At 39.4% G+C, this 19,510-nt stretch overlaps 1 protein-coding gene across 2 annotated transcripts in view; it reads left to right on the forward strand.

Moving 5' to 3' along the window:
• nompC (no mechanoreceptor potential C) overlaps positions 1-19,510 on the forward strand; it is a 79,476-nt gene that overhangs the window by 41,555 nt on the left and 18,411 nt on the right. Inside the window, exons 1-14 of one of the 2 annotated variants that reach the window (XM_072298438.1) lie at positions 3,948-4,877; positions 6,920-7,120; positions 7,636-7,741; positions 9,233-9,429; positions 10,181-10,279; positions 11,196-11,289; positions 11,893-12,101; positions 12,783-13,040; positions 15,018-15,281; positions 15,667-15,773; positions 16,076-16,322; positions 17,174-17,380; positions 18,006-18,150; positions 18,476-18,675. In XM_072298438.1, coding sequence (XP_072154539.1) covers positions 4,572-4,877; positions 6,920-7,120; positions 7,636-7,741; positions 9,233-9,429; positions 10,181-10,279; positions 11,196-11,289; positions 11,893-12,101; positions 12,783-13,040; positions 15,018-15,281; positions 15,667-15,773; positions 16,076-16,322; positions 17,174-17,380; positions 18,006-18,150; positions 18,476-18,675 — 2,640 coding nt within the window. In that variant the 5' untranslated portion in view covers positions 3,948-4,571. Of the gene's footprint in view, positions 1-3,947; positions 4,878-6,919; positions 7,121-7,635; positions 7,742-9,232; positions 9,430-10,180; positions 10,280-11,195; positions 11,290-11,892; positions 12,102-12,782; positions 13,041-15,017; positions 15,282-15,666; positions 15,774-16,075; positions 16,323-17,173; positions 17,381-18,005; positions 18,151-18,475; positions 18,676-19,510 lie in introns of those variants that run through there. The other variant, XM_072298437.1, reaches the window with a different exon arrangement.

Below are 19,510 nucleotides of genomic sequence, written 5' to 3' on the forward strand. Positions count from 1 at the left end.
CTGCAGTTTATGCCCAAAAAAATCTACTCTGCTTTGTTCCTTCCAAAGAGGTATACTTCTAAAAATACGCATACGTAGAAATAAGAAGCGTAGCCCATCAATAACATTGCTTGAAAATCAATAACTTAGGTATAGGGGTGTAAAATTTGCAGAAAAATCGCCTTTTTGAGGATATAACTCTCTCCGGGTTAAACTAAAATGTTACTCTAGCCAATGCAAAATCTGAGAGTATTTTTACTTTTGACATCTTTCAGAATGTTTACGGTTGGGCAGCTGGTAAAAGCTAGTAGCCAGAATATTTCACTTTTGCACGTTGTTTGACTGCGTCCCAAGTTTTGCAATGAAAAGGAGGGAGTTCTAAAGTATCTAAAATCCCGATTCAAAGATGAAGTCGAACTAATACTTTCCACTAATTACACAAATACAACATTTTGCGCAAACTAAAGATATATTCTGAGATCTTGGACAAATTTATTCAGAGATGATTATATTGGATCAATATATTACTTAATTATGATACAAAAATGTTCTACCCTCGGGACAAAATTTCCTAAAAATCTGGGAACCCAGCAATTAACCTCATTTTTCTCGTCACTGCTCATCTTTCTTCCACTTGTCAATATCCGTTTCGGTGATAAAGCTATCTTTAAGTTGAGATTTTATCATGAATCCCTGTAATTGACTCCTCAGTCTCTTTTTTGTAATGGCGCATAGTCAAAGCAGCACAAGTCAATTAGGTTGGAACCGGAGACTGAGAAGGGAGTTTAGTACCACAGGATGGGTAGGAAATTGTTTCTGACAGTTTGAAGAAAGTATTGACTTAACAATATCTCAACACCGGCTTCGGTTGTAGTTGAGACAAAGACAAGAGACTCCAGTCACGATATTAATTTATTGAGTTTGGTCGTTTAGCAACTCGCGGTTTTGAGACCGCGTAGAAAAAGTCAACGAGCTGACTTCTCACGCAGCTTTCCGTCCCAGCAAATCCACGTTGAAACCACAAAAATAAAACGCATATCCTGGTTTAGGACTCTGCAGACTTCCTGTCGTATTTCATTTTTCGTTAAATTTTATTCATCTCTTCATTAAAAAGAAGTTGTATTTACTTGTAATACTTTGAACTTTACTCAAATTCAACTGCTCAGTTTTAAAACCCGATTTGTCTCTAGCTTTTAAAAAATTGTCTCAACCTTGTCTCAATTGGACGTATTTATGCTAAAAAGAACTATTTTCACGCAAATCCTATGCACATAGATACTTTTAGCATAAATACATCCAATTGTCTTGTGGACTGAACTTCTGCTAAGGTTCATAACAGGTGCAGCAAGTGATAAACGTTAAAGATTGGCAAAAAACCCCTCTAATCCGTTTTCATTTATTGCTAGTGTCGGCGCCGAGCCATCTTCTTAATGCTATAAGGGTCTCTATGAGACTTAGTGTATATAGTACGACATAATTCTCAAACTAAAAGTCATATTCTGAATTTTATTAAAAAAAAGTTGAGATTCTCTGTTTTTTTGAAGGAGGACGGATCCAAGGCCGGACTAAGGGGCCGGCCACATGGGTCGCCGCCCATGGCGGCAAATCTATAGGGGGCGGGAAATTTTGAAATTTTTTTAAAAGTAGGTATAGAAAATTCGAATTTAGAAAAAAAAATTACAAACGAGAAAAGACGACAAGATCACTAATTTTCTGAGAGTATATTAATTTCAACTTTTGTCGTCTTTCCGTGATACAAGGACAGCACCTTCAATTAGTCGAGTTAAGAGAGAAACCAAACACGCAATTTGGCCTGGAACGGGGCGACTTGGAGAGAAACGATGACGAGAACTTGAGATGAAAAGGAGAAGCCCTCGGCCAGGGCGCGGCGATCGGCATGTAACACATATTAGCCCCTACATGACTGCACAAATACTTCACGCATTGCGTCAAACACAATGCGTTCAGCAGCCGTCGGCGTGAAACTCATAGCGCCTACAAGACTGTCGAAATACTTCACGCATTGCGCCAGACGCGGTGCGGCCTGCGCGGCGCAGCGGCGGAAGTTAAAATCATTAATCCACATTTATGTTTGTTCTTTCATAATTTTTTCGTTCATTTCTTATGAATGGAGGGCCTTGTCCACTCAGAGATAGGTTTACGAGACTTAACTTTCGCGCAAAGTTCCGTGAACTTTTGCGAGTAGTGTTGACAGGGCTTTCCCAAAAAATGTGTCCAACACAAGTAAACGCGTCTTATGCACCCCGTCCCCGCTGGCACGTTCATTTTATGGTTTTTATTGATGTTTTAAAACGAATGAGAAAGGGGCGGCAAAATTCAGGCGGCGGCCCACGGGCGGCAAGTAGGTAAATCCGGCCCTGGACGGATCAGTATCATTCTTCATAGTTTTTACAGAGTTTTCTTCGCTCAGAGAAGAAAAATCTCGGAAGTTTTTAAGCATTGAAGAATTGCCATTGAGTAGTTTTCCGTTTAAAAAATGAAGCCTGACAGGAAGTCTGCGACGTCGCAAACCAAGTTGTATGGTTACACCGTCGATATATTCTTGTGGTTTTGTAATCGTCTTAAATTTGTATTATAACAAATCAAATTTTTTCTCGAGATATGATGAGATAAAAATGGAAGTTCAATTTCTTCGATATCCATGTCTTACTCTCTTCTACCCCTGAATATCTATCTCCCATTGTGACGAGACTCACCTGAGACCGCAGAAACACGAAAATAGCCAAATAACAAGGCTAGACAGTGTTTCTATGTCAATCGAACAATTGTTATCGTGAGCCGGTGGGGGAAGGTAGTGTGTTAGGTAGTGATGGTCGTAGTGGTGGTTGTGAACTATGGCACTGTGTCATAGCGCGAAGGAATAAAAAAGTATGGTGGTGGAGCTGGCGCTGCTACACAACAAACCTATGTTCATTCGTGACTGAGGGGTGTTAGGTTCAGGACTCTGGGAAAGGGATGAAGGGGACACGATATGAGAGAAGAAGAGCGAGTCGCAGCTCACAGCAATGAGGGGTAGTAGAGAGGGAAGACGAAACGTTTATTTTGCAAGCACCAAGTAGCCTATATCTTTTTCGACGTTTCCCTTCAAAGATTGGGATCTAGATACTAGGAGTCTATGCTCCCTGGCAACTGCGCGGTTCAACCCCCAAGGGCACTTCGCTTCAGTGGCGTATCCAGCAATTTGGCAACCCCGGATCGCCTCCATTTAAACCTATGCTAAATAATCGATTCTTGTCGGAGCACCTGGCCCCTCCAAGAATTGATACATTCCCATAGGTTAAAATGGAGAAAGGACAATGTTGCAAATTTGCTGGAGCCGCCAATGCTTCGCTTCCTTTGCGGGTTCCTGTGAGTTAAACTGAATACAGCGGGTTAATCTGAGGAGCGTCTCGTATCGATAGGCGCAAACATCATGAAACTTGGTTCGGTAGATCATTAAAACACACTTTGACAAAAAATGAAAATTTGCATTGTTTTCATGAGATAATTCTCAACTTTACTACGAAATATACAAACACTTGGTTTATCTTCCCAAAAGCTGATTACAGCGAGCTCATCTAAGGACTATCACCATCACCGTTAAAATCATAGGGATCGGCCCAATGGAACGGTAGAACTAACTGTGATAAAAAACGAAAAGTTAGGGGGTCAAAGAGTTTATAGAAATGATAAACATCCTCCAAACATTCTGCCACAACGGAACATCAAAATCCGTTTATAGAAAACTGGGATTTTACAAATACCGATGATATTGATGAAATCACGATTCAAGTTCATTGGTAAAAACTGAGAGATTGACTGGTGACAAATGTATAATTATATTCGAAAGAAAGTGCTAATAATTATTTTGTTTGTTTTGAGATTCTTGCCACATTCAAATCTAATTTTTGTTAAATTTTCAACCCATTGAAAGGGCATCATGTAAGATGGGACACTGAGATAGCAAGTGCGCTCGAAAATTAGCGATAACGAGAATATTCCATGCGCATCCCTAACTTACCTACTAAAAAAGATTCAGTCACTGGATCACGTGCACATTTTTTGTGTACTAAAAATCGTGCAACTTTTGAAGTATAAAGTTTCATCAGCGAGGCGCTGTGAATCGCAGTATGAGAGTATATGAAAGATTTCAAAATACATAACATTAGTTGAGCGTGCATCATATTCAATGTGACGTCATCGAGAATATCTATTTTCACGCAGTGTGGAGTAGAAGTTCGCACCGAGTAACTTCTCAATCAACAACAGCATGAACACTTCGCGCCCTGACGTGAGCTACGCGGAATGTCCTAATAAGTGCGACGTGAATTTGGATGAGCATCATGAACAACGTGACGTAATAGACGATGACCATGATCGTACTCATTTTGGGAGACATTGTGCGTATTGTGGATCGAAAATTAAAGCGTGGTGGAATAATGTGACGTTTAGCGGATACGGGAGGAAAATCATTGTTGACAATTTTCGTTCGTTCGCACATTTTCCTGGACATTTTGGACTGACCATTGAACAATGGCGTGAGGATGTGAATTTTGGAGAGTGCGGACGGTGTGGCGTAAATCTAAGCGCGCATGTCGTCGAAGTCAACGAGCGACAAGGAAAAGCGCGGGAAAGCGTCGAAGAACACTCCAGGAACGAAACCCGTGGCTAAGAAGAGCACGTTGGGGCCGAGCGAGGGGGCGGTCCCCGTAGCAGTCAGTGGGGGCAGCATACCCAGTGCCAAGGGATCTGCGACCTCCTTGCTGAACAGCTTCGTGGCCAAAAATAAGCTTGTGGCTGGCATCGTTCCCTCCGGCCCCAATGGAAAGAAGCCCGCTCCCGGAGTTTGGCGCAATGTCCTCGCCAATGCGCTCTCCAAGGGCTCGCCGGATTCTGAAGTAAGCTCTCTCTCATTTTTGGATTTACACGAAAAAAAAAAGATTGTTGGTGACTAGGTGATACATTTTTGATTGGATACTATGATCCCCAGAAAATCTAAACCGTATTTTCCACGCAGCCGATAAACGTATCCATTAAAACTGGCAGAAAAACTGGATACCGGATTTCGTGGGGATCATAAATTCAGGAACCTACTACTTTGACATTCTTTCATATTCGTGGAGTGTTCACGCCAAATAAGTTTACGCACTTCTAGATTGCGACAGAAGATCGTCTGACGTCACTATCACATGTAAAGTAAATGCAAGAGGCAAGATGGCGGATCTCCGGTCGCAGTCCAAAAGTGCGTAAACTTATTTGACGTGCACTTTATGTAAAGGTACAATGAATCCTCAGGCATGGTTAGAATTTAACCATCACAAAATAAGATATCTAGTTGGAATTTTAAGATTTCGCGGTAAAGGTATCGACAAGTAGGTACCAAAATCAACATGCTTGCGCTTGAGTGTAAGTTTGTGACGAGAGGTGCATTTCGCGATCAGAGAACAAATTTTCTTTTTTGAAAAAATGGTCACATTTACCTCATTACAAACGATGTTCTAAATGTAGTTTTATCCGCAAGACATTTAAAAATCATGTAAATACATTACGGCATCATGATTTACTCACCTACGAGATCTCTTATCTTCGATTACTTGCTCTTGCTTTGAGCGTAGGAAAACTGACGCGCCTTCAATTATCCGTGTATGTAATAGAGACAACAACGGAGCATGAATAGTTGTATCCTGGGATTTTCGATATTTTCAATGTTCATATTGGTATGTTGCCATTCTAGTTTCGGTCCGTCTTAATTTTTCTTTTCCGTAATATTCTTCAAGTTTTGGAGTTTTGATTTGAAGTTTATGAGTTGGGAACCTGTTTACTTCAATACTTACTTCTAGTATCTGCTTTAAGGTTATACATTAATAAACGTTAGCGGAATTCGATCAAAGCCGATCAGTACCAAAAGCTCATTTTTGGATCGTTGAGACGGGCGAGTACGTTAATTACCAACATTCAAATAGTTTTTTTAGTGATTTTTCTTTTTTAAATTAACAAGATATTAGTTTTATGAAAATACTCATAAACATTCTTAGCATACTCTATACTCTACGTAGTAGTTTGTCACCTGTGGACCTGTCACACACAAAAATCAAGTTCTTTTGGATTTAGAAAGCTCACTCATGAGCTATGCATCATACGTGACCGTTTTACCGCCCACAGCTTAAAGAGGACCTCACTTTCATAAATTTCAAAATTGAGTTACTGATATCGGAGCATAAGGAAGTGTTCTACCAACATTTTGGGACAAAAACGCACAAAAAAGTCAAACCAAACTTTGAGATAAGGATTTTCATAATCATTACCTGTCATATTCGAGGATCGAAAATTTCGGATTATAATGCAATGTTACGCCTTCTCTTAGCACAGAAGTTAATTAAATGACTCGCATCTAATTTTCAAGACAAGTCGAGAGAGAGAAAGAGAGATCTGTGTAAATTTCGATTTCCGTACCTTTGGAAGTTGAATAATGTTTTCTTTACCCAGCATGATCCAGAGGGTCTCGCCCCCCCCTCCCTGTACCCCCTCTTTTGAATGAAAATCTCTAAAAAAAAACCACACGTTCCGTGATTTTCAGGAATTTTTACATCTAGGCAGCCCATTCCTCATGAAGAATATTAAACCATAGGTTTCCTAACATGAATTTCTGGCCTTGCCATTGTCTTTACCATATTTACCCTCTCCTAAACCCTCTTTCCACCAACAAGTTTTTATTTTCACATTGCGCAATGAACTAACTAACAAGTCGCTCTTATGTGCTTGTTCTGTGCGCTCTGTGACACCCAACCGCCACTGATAGCGATCCTGCCAGAGCTCCTCCGGCAAATCGCATCTCCTCATTTCCTGCCTTATTCCCTCAATCCACGATTTGGCAGGGCGTCCTCTGCGCTACAACTAATAGTTTTAAATACATGGTAATGTTGGGTTTGAATTTTTGCAGAAAGGACGGATTCCGATACTGCTGGCAGTGGAAGCGGGGAACCAGTCGATGTGTCGGGAGCTCCTCTCGCAACAGGCGGCGGAACAGTTGAGAGCGACAACAGACAACGGCGACACAGCACTCCATCTTGCAGCGAGGAAGAGGGACGTCGATATGGTTCGCATATTGGTCGACTACGGCTCTAATGTAGACTCCCAGAACGTGAGTCATACCTTAAAAACTCATTGCTAAAGAAATACACTTCAACTACCTCATATACCGATCCAAATGTGGAAAGTGCTACGATGCGTGATTCTCATAATAATACTAAATGCCCTCAGCTTGAGTTGACTACCATTGAGACAGTAACAGCCAAAATGTGATTAGCGTCAGTAATGAAACTAGTTAAATATGTGCGTAAATTTTTAGCGTTTTAGATTCTCACGTCATGACTCACGTTTTGAATGAAAAACTAATCTACGCCAATTTTTTTTGGACGAGACTCAGCGCGTTTTGGCTGTTACTGTTTCGATGACGGTCAAGAAATTCTTTTTTTTATTCTGGCACTTTAACCAATATTAGTCCGTTCTTGATTTGACCGATATGAATAATTTCTATTTGAATGTACAAATCGAGATAAACGCATCTGCATGATTTGGAGACTATACCTTTAACAAAAGAGGCAAAAATTATTTAAAAAAATTAATTTAGTAATTTTTATATTTCTCATGCTCTAGGGTGAAGGGCAAACGCCGCTTCACATTGCAGCGGCTGAAGGAGATGAGGCTTTAGTTAAATATTTTTATGGAGTTCGAGCAAGTGCTTCCATTACTGATAATCAAGGTATATATTTTAATTAGATCATTTCTTAGAATTATTTGAGCTTTTTAATCGCACAGTTGAAAGAAATCAAGATTATGTCGAGTTGATTTAGACACTTCAATCCCACTCCTCCTATTTTAAATGGCGTTTGTCTACATGTATAGTATACAATTCTAGCTGAAGCGCACTTAAGCTATGCATTCATGACTGCAAAAATGTGAACGGAAATCGAAAAGGCCAGCGTGCATGAAGGCTATTTCAATTGTAATCTTCCGTCACATTCTTACGGCGCAATGATACAACTATTTGAACTCTCCGGAATGCGTGAGGTATCACGCCGCATTTGAAGGCGTTTTCAAAACAGCCAAGTTCCGATACCCGGATTATCGTTTTGCATAGTTCATATTATTTTGTTTTCATTTCTAACCACTTGTGTATTTTTAATCCTCCTATAAAAATTACCCATTTGCTATACATATGGTAACATTTATTTAATATCCTTGCGCAAAAAGACAATACGGGATTTAACAGTCTTTAAACCGAGGAAGAGGTAAAGCCATTGCAGAGAAGCTATGAGACCTCGGGGCTTCTCCTGTGTTCTTTTCACAAAAATAGATCAAACTTGCATAAGAGGAACGCTTATTTTTGAACCTCCCTCGAGTTATACATTGACTCCTATCACAGTCGATAAAAATGCAAAATAACCTGTCTAAGAGCGGAAATACACTAAATACGACTATGGATCTGGAACGCAGATTTTACACCAGCCGGTGCAACCACCATGTAGTTACATAGTCAGCCCAAAGCAAGGGTTTGACAAGTCTGCAATTACAGTCTGACTGGGAGAAGGACGTTATTGTGGTTGCATGTGCAAATCAATTCTGCAATTATGTATCTTGCGGGCCGAAACAAGTAACACGAAAGAACCAGCGGCAACTGCTGACAAAATAACACTAAAATTAATTTCCGGGAAGTGTAGTGAATGCATTCTAAATGAAATAATTTATTGGTACGCAGTATATCGATATAAAAATAAGCGCTTTTTTGCACGCCTGTGATCTAGCACCATAACAAATAAATCGCGGATGGCGCTATGAGTGCCACATCACAGAAAAGCAATATATATCGATTCATTCTCACTGGTGGCATTGCAAGGGGTTATGTCATTGTTATTGTTTGGATCTAATTCGATATAATAGAGAATTCCTGGTTTGATGCCACCACTAATAGCGTCTATAGCAGTGGCGTGGCGTGAATTGCGATGTATCGATTGTTATGCCATTTAAATGTATGTTAAAGAACCGATTATTTAGGTGTTCGCTGCGAACACCCTGTTTATCAATCCTTTTCCATAGGTTTAAATGGCATGACAATCGATATATCGCAATTCACGCCACGCTACTGGTCTATAGGGACTGTAATGAAATTATGGAAGGGGGGGGGGTATTGAAAAAATTAACCGTCCGAGGAAAAGACGAATATAACCACGAATTTGAATATTTTGTCTCCTAGATCGAACTCCAATGCACCTGGCAGCCGAAAACGGGCACGCCTCGATAATCGAGCTGTTGGCGGATAAATTCAGGGCTTCGATTTTCGAGCGGACCAAGGACGGCAGCACCCTCATGCACATCGCCTCGTTGAACGGCCATGCAGACTGCGCTATGATGCTCTTCAAAAAAGGAGTCTACCTACACATGCCAAATAAAGTAAGCCTCGTTTTATTACCTATCGCATTTTCAATGAATGACCCTCCAGCGGGTTGATTATTGAAATTTATAGACAAAATGATAGACAAAGTGATAGACAAAGAAGACAAAAGGCAAATGGAGCGATCGTATTGGTGGAGGCGATGGGTTGCCATCGACAAAGGAAGTTACTAATAGACTAACTAACTGCAACCCACAGAAGGGCCTTCAGCTGGTTAATCATTTTCCCCCTTAGTCGCGAGAAAGACCACCCGTTTCAACCAATAAGATAGCTACATTTTACCTTTATTCACTTTGTCTATAGCTTTAACTATTAATTATAAAAATCAGCCTGCTGAAGAATCAGAACATAGAAATGCAGCTATGCTGAGCTATTGGTTGGCAGCTTATTAAAACACCCCAAAAAATCTCACCTCTTAAACTAGGGGATTCTAACTACACTTCTATTCTTTTTAACAAAAGCTTAATTGTGATAACTTGATTATTTAATCACCTTCATCGTGTTATTTTGGTTTTTTGCTACCCAGTTTTGAAGCGGTGTAATCATTATATTAATTCATGGGACTTTGCTAGATGAGGCTAATCAATTCGTGAGATCCATATTACCTTAAATTCGAGTCCCACGCGCAAAGTTTTTCCTCCGTATTTAATGAGAGAGTAAGAGTACCTTCTGGTTTTAACTCTTTAAGTACCCTTCTTGTTATACCAAATGATTAAGTTTCTGAATGAGAATTCTTTCTGTTCGACTCAGGATGGAGCTCGGAGTATTCACACAGCGGCTAGATACGGACACGTGGGCATTATCAACACCTTGCTCCAAAAAGGTGAAAAAGTGGATGTAACAACTAACGTAAGTATTTTTCCCCTCAAATATAAGATTTTGTGTGTGCTATGTTTTAAGCGAACTAAGTTGCTCACATTCACCTTTAAGGGTTTGTCAAACGGAAACAAACACAACGTGGAAATAGAGCGAGGAAAAGAACACGCGTTAATGCCGGCGCAGAGATACAACTATTCGTACTTGATGGATGTCTCTGTTGCATCTTCAAAAATTGAAGGCGCGATGGCGCCAGGCGTAAGCATCTACTCGCTTTGCTCTGCTATGCTGCTAATGAGGTGTTTGCTCAGATTCGGGAGACAATTTTTTCAAAAAACGAGGCCCGAATACGCCTCTCCTATCTTCTTAAAACTACATTTTTTCACTTTTCCATTGACGTAAAATTCTTTTTTTAGAATCCATTAGTAGACCTAAATATAAAGTTCGTTTGTACCTGCCCTATAAAACCCGCGGGCCACATGTTTTAAGCAAGCCTCGGGTCAATTTCACCGGGCTTGGGCATATAAAGGTTAAAAGGTAGGCAGAACACCCGAATGTTCACCGCATGAAATGGCTATTCCTTCGAATGAACCCAACTATTTATTGGAAAAAACTTAGTAGAAATAGAAGCTTCAAACTACATTTTACAACCAATTGCTGACGTTTAAGGATGAAACTTTAAATCTTATTTAACAAACTATATATAGTATTTTTACGACCTCTTTTTTAATTCATTGTTAGTTAACAACTTATATCCTCTAAGAATAAACCCTTGTTAATGTGTGGATACTGAACCATTTTGGAAGATTTTCTCATTCATCATTTCTCATAATCATTCATAAATTGCCACGCTGTCCATTAGATTTCGAAGCTTTCAAAGGGCATATGCGCCTTTGCGATGCAATATAATTATGCATCCAATCATTTCTCATTGCTTTTTTGCGTACAGGATAACTATACAGCGCTCCATATAGCTGTTGAATCTGCCAAACCTGCCGTGGTTGAAACCCTCCTTGGATACGGTGCGGAAGTACATGTTAGAGGTAAATTAACTACGCAATACATAACTTAAACTTAAATGCTGGTAACGTGTTGATTGACAGCATCCATATGACGAAGGAAAATTTCGTTACAATGATATGACGAGATGTCCTCGTCATTCACAGCCAAAATCACTGAAAACATCCAACCACCAAGACCCGAATTACCATCTACACAATTGTAAAATGAAATCATTTGTCACAATTAGTAATAAAGAAAATAAGTGTAAGCTCGACAGAAGTTGGACACGAACTTCACTGATTCTTTTCTGATTCTCGTCTTGAATCTTCCCTCTTTTCCCGTCATTCGATTTATAGTCATGACTTTCTATAGTCTACAACACGCATTTAATGATTTAATCTACAAAAGTCTTTTACGTTTTGTATTTTCTAATTACCGCAGAGAGAATGCACACTACACAGTATTTAATTTTATGTACTAAAGCCCCTGAACCGAAAGTCGAATTATTTTTCTTATTCTTCTTCTGTGTTGTCTTTACACCACCTATTAGGCAATCCCAGGGTCACATGTAATATTGCAGCCCTTCAATCCTGAAGTTGTGATACTTTGGTTCAACCGCTAATTAATGTTTTGGTTTTTATCAGGAGGAAAACTGAGAGAAACACCTTTGCACATAGCAGCCAGGGTCAAGGACGGTGATCGTTGCGCTTTGATGTTGTTGAAGTCTGGAGCGGGACCAAACTTATGCACGGATAATGGACAGACTCCGGTTCACGTTGCTGCCAAAAATGGGAATCTTACCACTCTCCTACTTCTACTTGAGGATGGAGGAGATCCACTCTTTCAAAATAAGGTCTAACGAGCAATAATGAACCAAATATAAGTATTATAAAAAAACAAATCACCTGCCAATAGATTGAGTTCTCATTGTTATAGGTTGAGACCAACAAGCTCTAGTGGATAAATTTGCAATTTTACAACCACTAGAAAAACTGGGTCATAGATGTGACAACTGTAGGAACGATTATATACAAGATTGCGGAAAAAAAATTAAAATATTTTCACCTTAGATTATGAAAAATGCTATTAATATACTTTCATTATCAGATACTACCATTCAATTTGACTACATTTTGCAGTTTGGAACTATAAATTCTAGCCCGGTTTAAAAACAACGTATGTGCCATTAGTTTCCCTATGCACATATGTGTTTTTCCAGAGGATCTAGAATTTATAGTTCCAAATTGCAAAATGCAATCCAATTATAGGCATGATTTACTCAGCGGCTAAAAAATTAAAATGCAGATATTTAAGAGTTCACAATGAACCCATGCGCATACCATTATCTTTTCATTCATTTATTGATATTTTATTCATTTTTTTGGTGTGAACATTTGAATATTCAGTTCGATAAAGTATTTCAATTATATACACATCCCAACTTTCTTCAAAGACAGGATTAAAAAGTGTTGTTCGAGAGCATTTCATGGCTGAGTTATAAGATTCCTAACAGAAAACACTTCTGTTGATCTAGATTGGAGAGACTCCCTTGCATTTAGCATCCCGAAGTTGCAAAGCAGACGTCGTGAAACACCTGATAGACTCAGTGAAGTCTCGGCAAGGCGTAGAGGGCGCAACAGCATACGTGAACGCTGTGAATGAGGAAGGTGCAACAGCCCTACACTACGCATGCCAAGTCACGAAGGAAGAGGTGGAGCGACCAGGCGAGGATCAGGAGGTCGTCAAGTATCTTTTAGAGGGTGGAACCAACGTCGAATTACAAACCAAGCAAGTACGTAGTCTTTCGTAAGATCCGCAGCAGATCCATGCTTTTGAAACTGTTTTTGAGCCCGGATCTCTATCCATTTAAGTAAATCTAACAGTGGCGAGGCGTGAATGATTGATTATCGATATTTCCCCATTTAATCTATGGTGCAGAATCGATTATTAAGGTGTTTGTTGCGAAAACCGTGTTTCCCAAGTAGCATTTTTCAACGGAAAAATCGCGATATGTTGCGATTTTATCGGTGAAAAAAATCGCTGGGATCATCAACATCTGAGCGATTATCCTCGATCTTGTTGCAATAAAATCGCGGTTTTATCGCCCGGAAATTTATCGCGATATTATCGAAACAAAAATCGCGATATGTGGCGATTTAATCTCGATTTTATCGACGAAAATTGATCGCGATTTTATTAAACAAAAAATTGCGATGCATAGCGATTCAATCGCCATAAATCACAATTTTTTATTCGATAATATTGCGATGAATTGCCACCGATATAATCGCAATAATCAACCGATAAACTATTTATCGCGATCATTGCTGCTTGGGTTATCGATCCTTTTCCATAGGTTTAAATGAACAGATCGATCGACACATCGCAAAACACGCCACGTCACTGAAATCTATGTGAAATCTAGGTTACTAAGCTGCACTGAAAACATTTATATTTTTAAAACGTGACAAATATTTGTAAAACCTTTTCCAAGCGACATTAATCTCAATGAGCCGCAGTTGTGCCGACAGAAACTGCAAAAATGAATAAAAGAGGAAAAAAACCAAGAAGCACGCAATCTTTAGTTTTAACCCATTTATACATCGATCTTTTAGAGTCAAATACGTCAAATTTTGAGCGTTTGGTTGCGCGTACACCTCGCTGCAGCACAATAAAAGCACAAAATGTAAAAGAAAAAATTAAAGTGCTTTGGAAATCATTAAATTTGACACGGAACCACCAATATTTAAAAAAACACACATTATATTATTATTCTCCTTTGATAAATTGATACATATTTTTTTCCCATCAATTTAAATGAGAATAATCAATGCAGAGTGTGCAAACATTTCAAAATCATGAGTTAAAAAACGCTGACTATGCGAGTATAAATATTAAAGCCTAACAGAGCGGAGCGGCGTGCTGCCAGCGCGGAAGGCTCACTGGCGCCTACAAACCTAAGTGGATACTTCACGCATTGCACAATGCTTGAAGTATCCACTTAGGTTTGTAGGCGCCAATGCGCGTTTCGCGCTGGCCGCCCGCCCGCCGTCGCCGGCGGCGCCTGCAGCAACTATTTCACAACAGAGGTGTTGCACAGTATTATACGAAATCGAACGTATTAAGAATGACAGGCATCCTTTAAAAGTACAGATCTTTCCTCGCAAAATAAATCAAGATACTTATCGTACACAGGAAAATCTAAGAGCCTTTAGCTGAGGCAAATATAGAGGTTTATCCGGTTAACAGGTATAACAAGGTGGGAATTTCTTGAAAGATAATTAAGTCCTGTTACACCAAAGAGGTGTAGATAGTTTTAGTGAGTTTTGTCTCATGGAATTGACGCTCCCCCATTTTTACCAAAACTTTCAACTATATATTATTCTCCGTTGGACCAAACAGACAAAACAAAAAAACAAGCAAATCCTCATTCTTCCAAGACATTATACATGTTCATCCAAAAACGTCGTGAGCAAGTGTCGTTTGTATTTACATGTGGGCCAATTAACTTTGGGTCTCAACTGGCACGTGGACCAAAACTCCCGTGCCGAAAAAACGCGTGGACGTAAATTACTGGAAAAAACAGGTGCGCGGACAAAAAATCGTTGACGAAATGTCCTATAACCTATAAAACACGCTCCTACAGTCTGGCGATTTAACACTGGGACATATTGTACACAAATCGAATGCGAGTCACAAAATATTATATTCACTTGAGCTATGAAAACTGCAGTTTTAAAATTTCCTAAACATATCTATCTGTTCACAGAATCATGAGACAGCTTTTCATGACGTTGCTGTCGCAGGAAACAACGATGTCTTGACACAAATGCTGGCACACCTGCAAACATCTGAGATTCAGCGAGCCCTCAACAGACAAACAACCCTCGGTTGGACTCCCTTGTTGATAGCCTGTCATCGTGGACACATGCAGCTGGTGAACACCATGTTGAACAATCACGCCAGGGTCGATGTCTTCGATTTAGAGGGAAGATCAGCCCTGCACTTAGCTGCCGAACGAGGATTTCTCAAGGTAACGTCGTTGTCCGATGCAGATAGTCCTGAGTGAGATACTACAACAGTATGGTGGATTGGGGGTGGGATCAAGGTAGCATGACCCATCCATGACCAATTCTCTGGGTTAAACATAGAAGAGAAGAAAGGAATTAGGATAGAGGAAGAAATAGCATGAGGAAAAAAGCACAGCATCTATCAAAAGTCTAGTGCCCACTACAATAGTTCTAGGCAGAGATCAAGATAATAACAAATTATTAATTGTTAAGTTTTAGGTATAGTGAAAAACCTTGCGCAATTATTAATCTCTCTTGTCTTTTCACTTCCTAATTTTTTTTGCCTCTCTCATTATTATTGTTTCGATATTTCATTTCCCTGTATAAACATGTATGCAAATGTTTCAGGTTTGTGATGCATTGTTGACGCACAAAGCGTACATCAACAGTAAATCGAGGGTTGGTCGCACCGCATTGCATTTAGCAGCAGCCAATGGATTTGCAGATCTGTGTAGGTATGAAAACTTCAAGTATCTGATAGATTGTACTAAGTTTTGGATCCTGTTTCAAATAAGAATGAAAAGTTCAGGTTCTTGATTAAATCCCTTCTCGTTTTTTTTTCTTCTAATTTCTTTTCAACTTCAAATTCATGGTGCTTCCGAGTCTCTGTATCCTCAATTTTTTATGCACTATTTTACTTCATTTTTGGTTGTATGGACTAAAGCCTAATAACTTTGAATCTGATACCAATACTTAACGATAGTCATGATTTAAATTATGTCCTTTACTGTCTCTAATCTCCGCGGCGATGTTTCAGATTTCTAATTCAAGACCATAACGCAACAATAGACGTACTAACTCTCAGGAAGCAAACACCTCTGCATTTAGCCGCTGAATTCGGGCAAATTGAAGTGTGTCGGTTACTTTTAGAACTTGGCGCAGATATTGATGCCACTGATGATCTCGGCCAGAAACCAGTTCATGTTGCAGCTCAAAATAACTTCCCGGAAGTCGCTCAACTATTTCTTGAACAACATCCATCTTTAGTTATGGCAGCAACTAAGGTGAATCCTTTTGTTCTGTGTAAAACATGTTATTCTTGACTATTGTCACTAGAAGGCGAAACAAAAAATTGATAGAATGCTAATAAAAGCAACCAAATAAACTTCTAGGAGAGACCATCCATTATAGACAAGAGTGGACTCACAATAATGGATGCATGTGGAGAACGTCATTGTCTGTGACATCAGGACCGTGACCAGGATATTGCTCCGGAGGGGGGGGGGGGCTGTCTTGGGCAGATGAAAGGATGTACCCCCATTTTCCTTGTCTCCTCTTTTCTTCCATCTTCTTACTTTTTCCCCTTTTACTTGCTTTGGGGGGGGGGAGGTTGAGCCTTTTAAGCCCCCCTTGCTTCGTGCCGATATGACATTATGACTAAACACTTCATACACTCAATGTGAAAGAGACAATGTTGGAAAGGCTGCTATAAAATGATTGGATTATTTGTGGGAAATTATAGGGTGTAAGTATAGGGGTGACGTTCCCTGAGACTTTGAAGGTAGATCATGAAGGGGCAGCTGCGTGAGAAGTGTGAAGGGATTTTTCAAAGCTCTTCGTTTCCTTCACTGTTACAGAGGCGGATCCAGCAATTCGGCAACACCGGATTTCCTCCATTTAAACATATGTTAAATAATCGATTTTTGCCGGAGCACCTCCCCTCATAGAATCGATACATTTCTATGGGTTCAAATGGAGATCAACAGTGTTGCCAATTTGCTGGATCCGCCAATGCACTGTTGATGTTCAACAGTAATAATACTGCAGTATGGTGTTGAATACATTAAATACTTAAACATATCATCCATTGTATATCTCTTACCATTTTTTAACGTTGTACTATTTTTCATTTCAGGATGGGAATACCTGTGCTCACATAGCTGCTATGCAAGGTTCCGTTCGAGTCATTGAGGAGCTTATGCGTTTCGACAGGACAGGTGTGATTGCAGCTCGAAACAGGGTGACTGAAGCCACTCCTCTTCAGTTGGCTGCTGAAGGTGGCCATGCAGATGTAGTGAAAGTTCTAGTTAGAGCTGGTGCTTCCTGTACAGATGAAAACAAGGTACTTGAATTCATTTGTTAATCATTTGTTAAACTCTGAGTACATCGCCAAACAAAAGTCAATTTTAATCTCACTGTGAGGTATAGACCCTTGAATTTTCCATTTTATTTGTAATGAAGCGGATATATGATAATCAAGAAAGTACCTACTACAGTTTTTTTTTTTTTTTTTTTTTTTTTTTTTTTTTTTTTTTTCCTGAAAATGTATTAAACAAACTAGAAATGAGACGTTCATTTTGGAGGGTTTTTCAACGAAGTCATGAGTCTTTGACTCATTCACAAAATGAATTATTTCATTTGGCTTGCTCAATTAATTTTTCCAGAGTAATCAGTAATCTATTCTATGAGAAAAAATGGTATGGATATATGTTTGGCTCAGTATTGTTATTCCTTTTTTAAAGTGTTGCGTATTTTTTCAATAATCCCCATTCTTTCTCACAAGAAGTATAAAAAATTATCTCGAAGTTAAAACAATTAGAGAGTAAGATAAATTATCTTTAAGACCCAATTTTTTGGGGGGAAGGGGGGTTCCTGTAGCTGCAACATTTTAGTGAAACTAGTTTTTCAATCAGCGGATCCCTCCGAATGTTTCTGACTGCTAATCTCTCTGATGCTAATCTTTTCAGGCAGGATTTACTGCAGTTCATTTAGCCGCTCAAAACGGTCACTTACCTGTTTTAGAAGTCATGCGATCCTCTCAGTCCCTTCGAATATCAAGTAAAAAGTTAGGTGTGACTGCGCTTCACATAGCCGCATATTATGGACAAGCAGGTATTAAAAACTTCCATCCATTAATAAACTGGCAAGTAATCAAACTTTTATGTACTCAAGTTGTGGAGCAAACAGAAATAAATTGTCATTTCATTTCCCTCTTAAAAAGTTTAAACTAACAATCGGGCTGTCTCAATTTTTGTTTTCATGTTACTTTTATACTACAGAAAAGATAGAATTGCATGATATTTTTCGTCAATTTTTGTTCAAATTTTAGCTAAGGCAACTTTCTAAGTCGCCGAAAATCTATTCCCATTTAAAATTGAAAACATTGAAACATTCTACTTATTACTGGCTCTTATTTTCAATTGTTCAATTATTTCAGACACTGTACGTGAAATGCTGTCACATGTGCCAGCGACGGTGAAATCTGATCCGCCTTCAGGGACGAGTTTTTTAGGTGAACTTGGGACAGAATCAGGATTAACTCCGTTGCATTTAGCAGCTTATTCAGGGAATGAAAATGTTGTCAGACTGCTTCTCAATTCTGCTGGTGTTCAGGTCGATGCTGCTTCGTCAGAAAATGTAAGTGTCTTTTTCCAAAATAATCTACGCAACTGAGCAGCTCTCGACGTATCTGATTTGGTTTAATATAAAATAAATTTAGGATAACAAAAAAAAACGTAGATAACAAGCACCATTTATTTATAACCTGGTATAGTTTTATTATGCATCACCCACAAAATTGCTTATCGAATAGGTATAGTGGAACGGGTGATAAAGTGAATTTATATTGGTGTAAGTAGTGTCTGAAAGTGATGGTGATGAATTTTGGGTACGTTTGAGTTTTTAAATTACCCGCTTCTCTGATTACCAGGGCCGGATGAAGAGGCCACGTGGCCCATATGGCCACCCCATGTGGTAAAATGCGGGGGGCGGAAAATTTTGCAATCTTCTTGAATGTAGGTATCAAAAAAAGAGAGAAAAAAATCGGATTCAGAAAGTAAATTACAAACGAGAAAAGGCGACAAAATCTCTCATTTTCTGAGAGTAAAAGTATAGTAATTTCTAATTGTGTCGTCTTTCGGAGATCCAAGAGACAGCACCTCTAATTAGCCTCTAATTACACGCAATTCGACCTGGAACGGAGCGGCGCGACGGTCGGCATGAAACGCATAGCGCCTACAAGACTGAGTGAATACTTCACGCATTGCGCCAAACAGTGTGGTCAGCAGCGCGCAGCGGTCGGCGTGAAACGCAAGGCGCCTACAAGACTGTATGAATACTTCACGCATTGCGCCAACACAGCGCGATCGATCCGATCGGCGCGACGGCGGAAGTTAAAATTATTAACCACATTTATGTTTGTTCTTTCATTATTACTTCGTTCGTTTTTATAAATGAAGGCCTTGTCCTAACA

The sequence above is a fragment of the Bemisia tabaci genome, chromosome 3 (assembly GCF_918797505.1).
Source record: "Bemisia tabaci chromosome 3, PGI_BMITA_v3".
Classification (NCBI taxonomy): Eukaryota; Metazoa; Arthropoda; class Insecta; order Hemiptera; family Aleyrodidae; genus Bemisia; species Bemisia tabaci.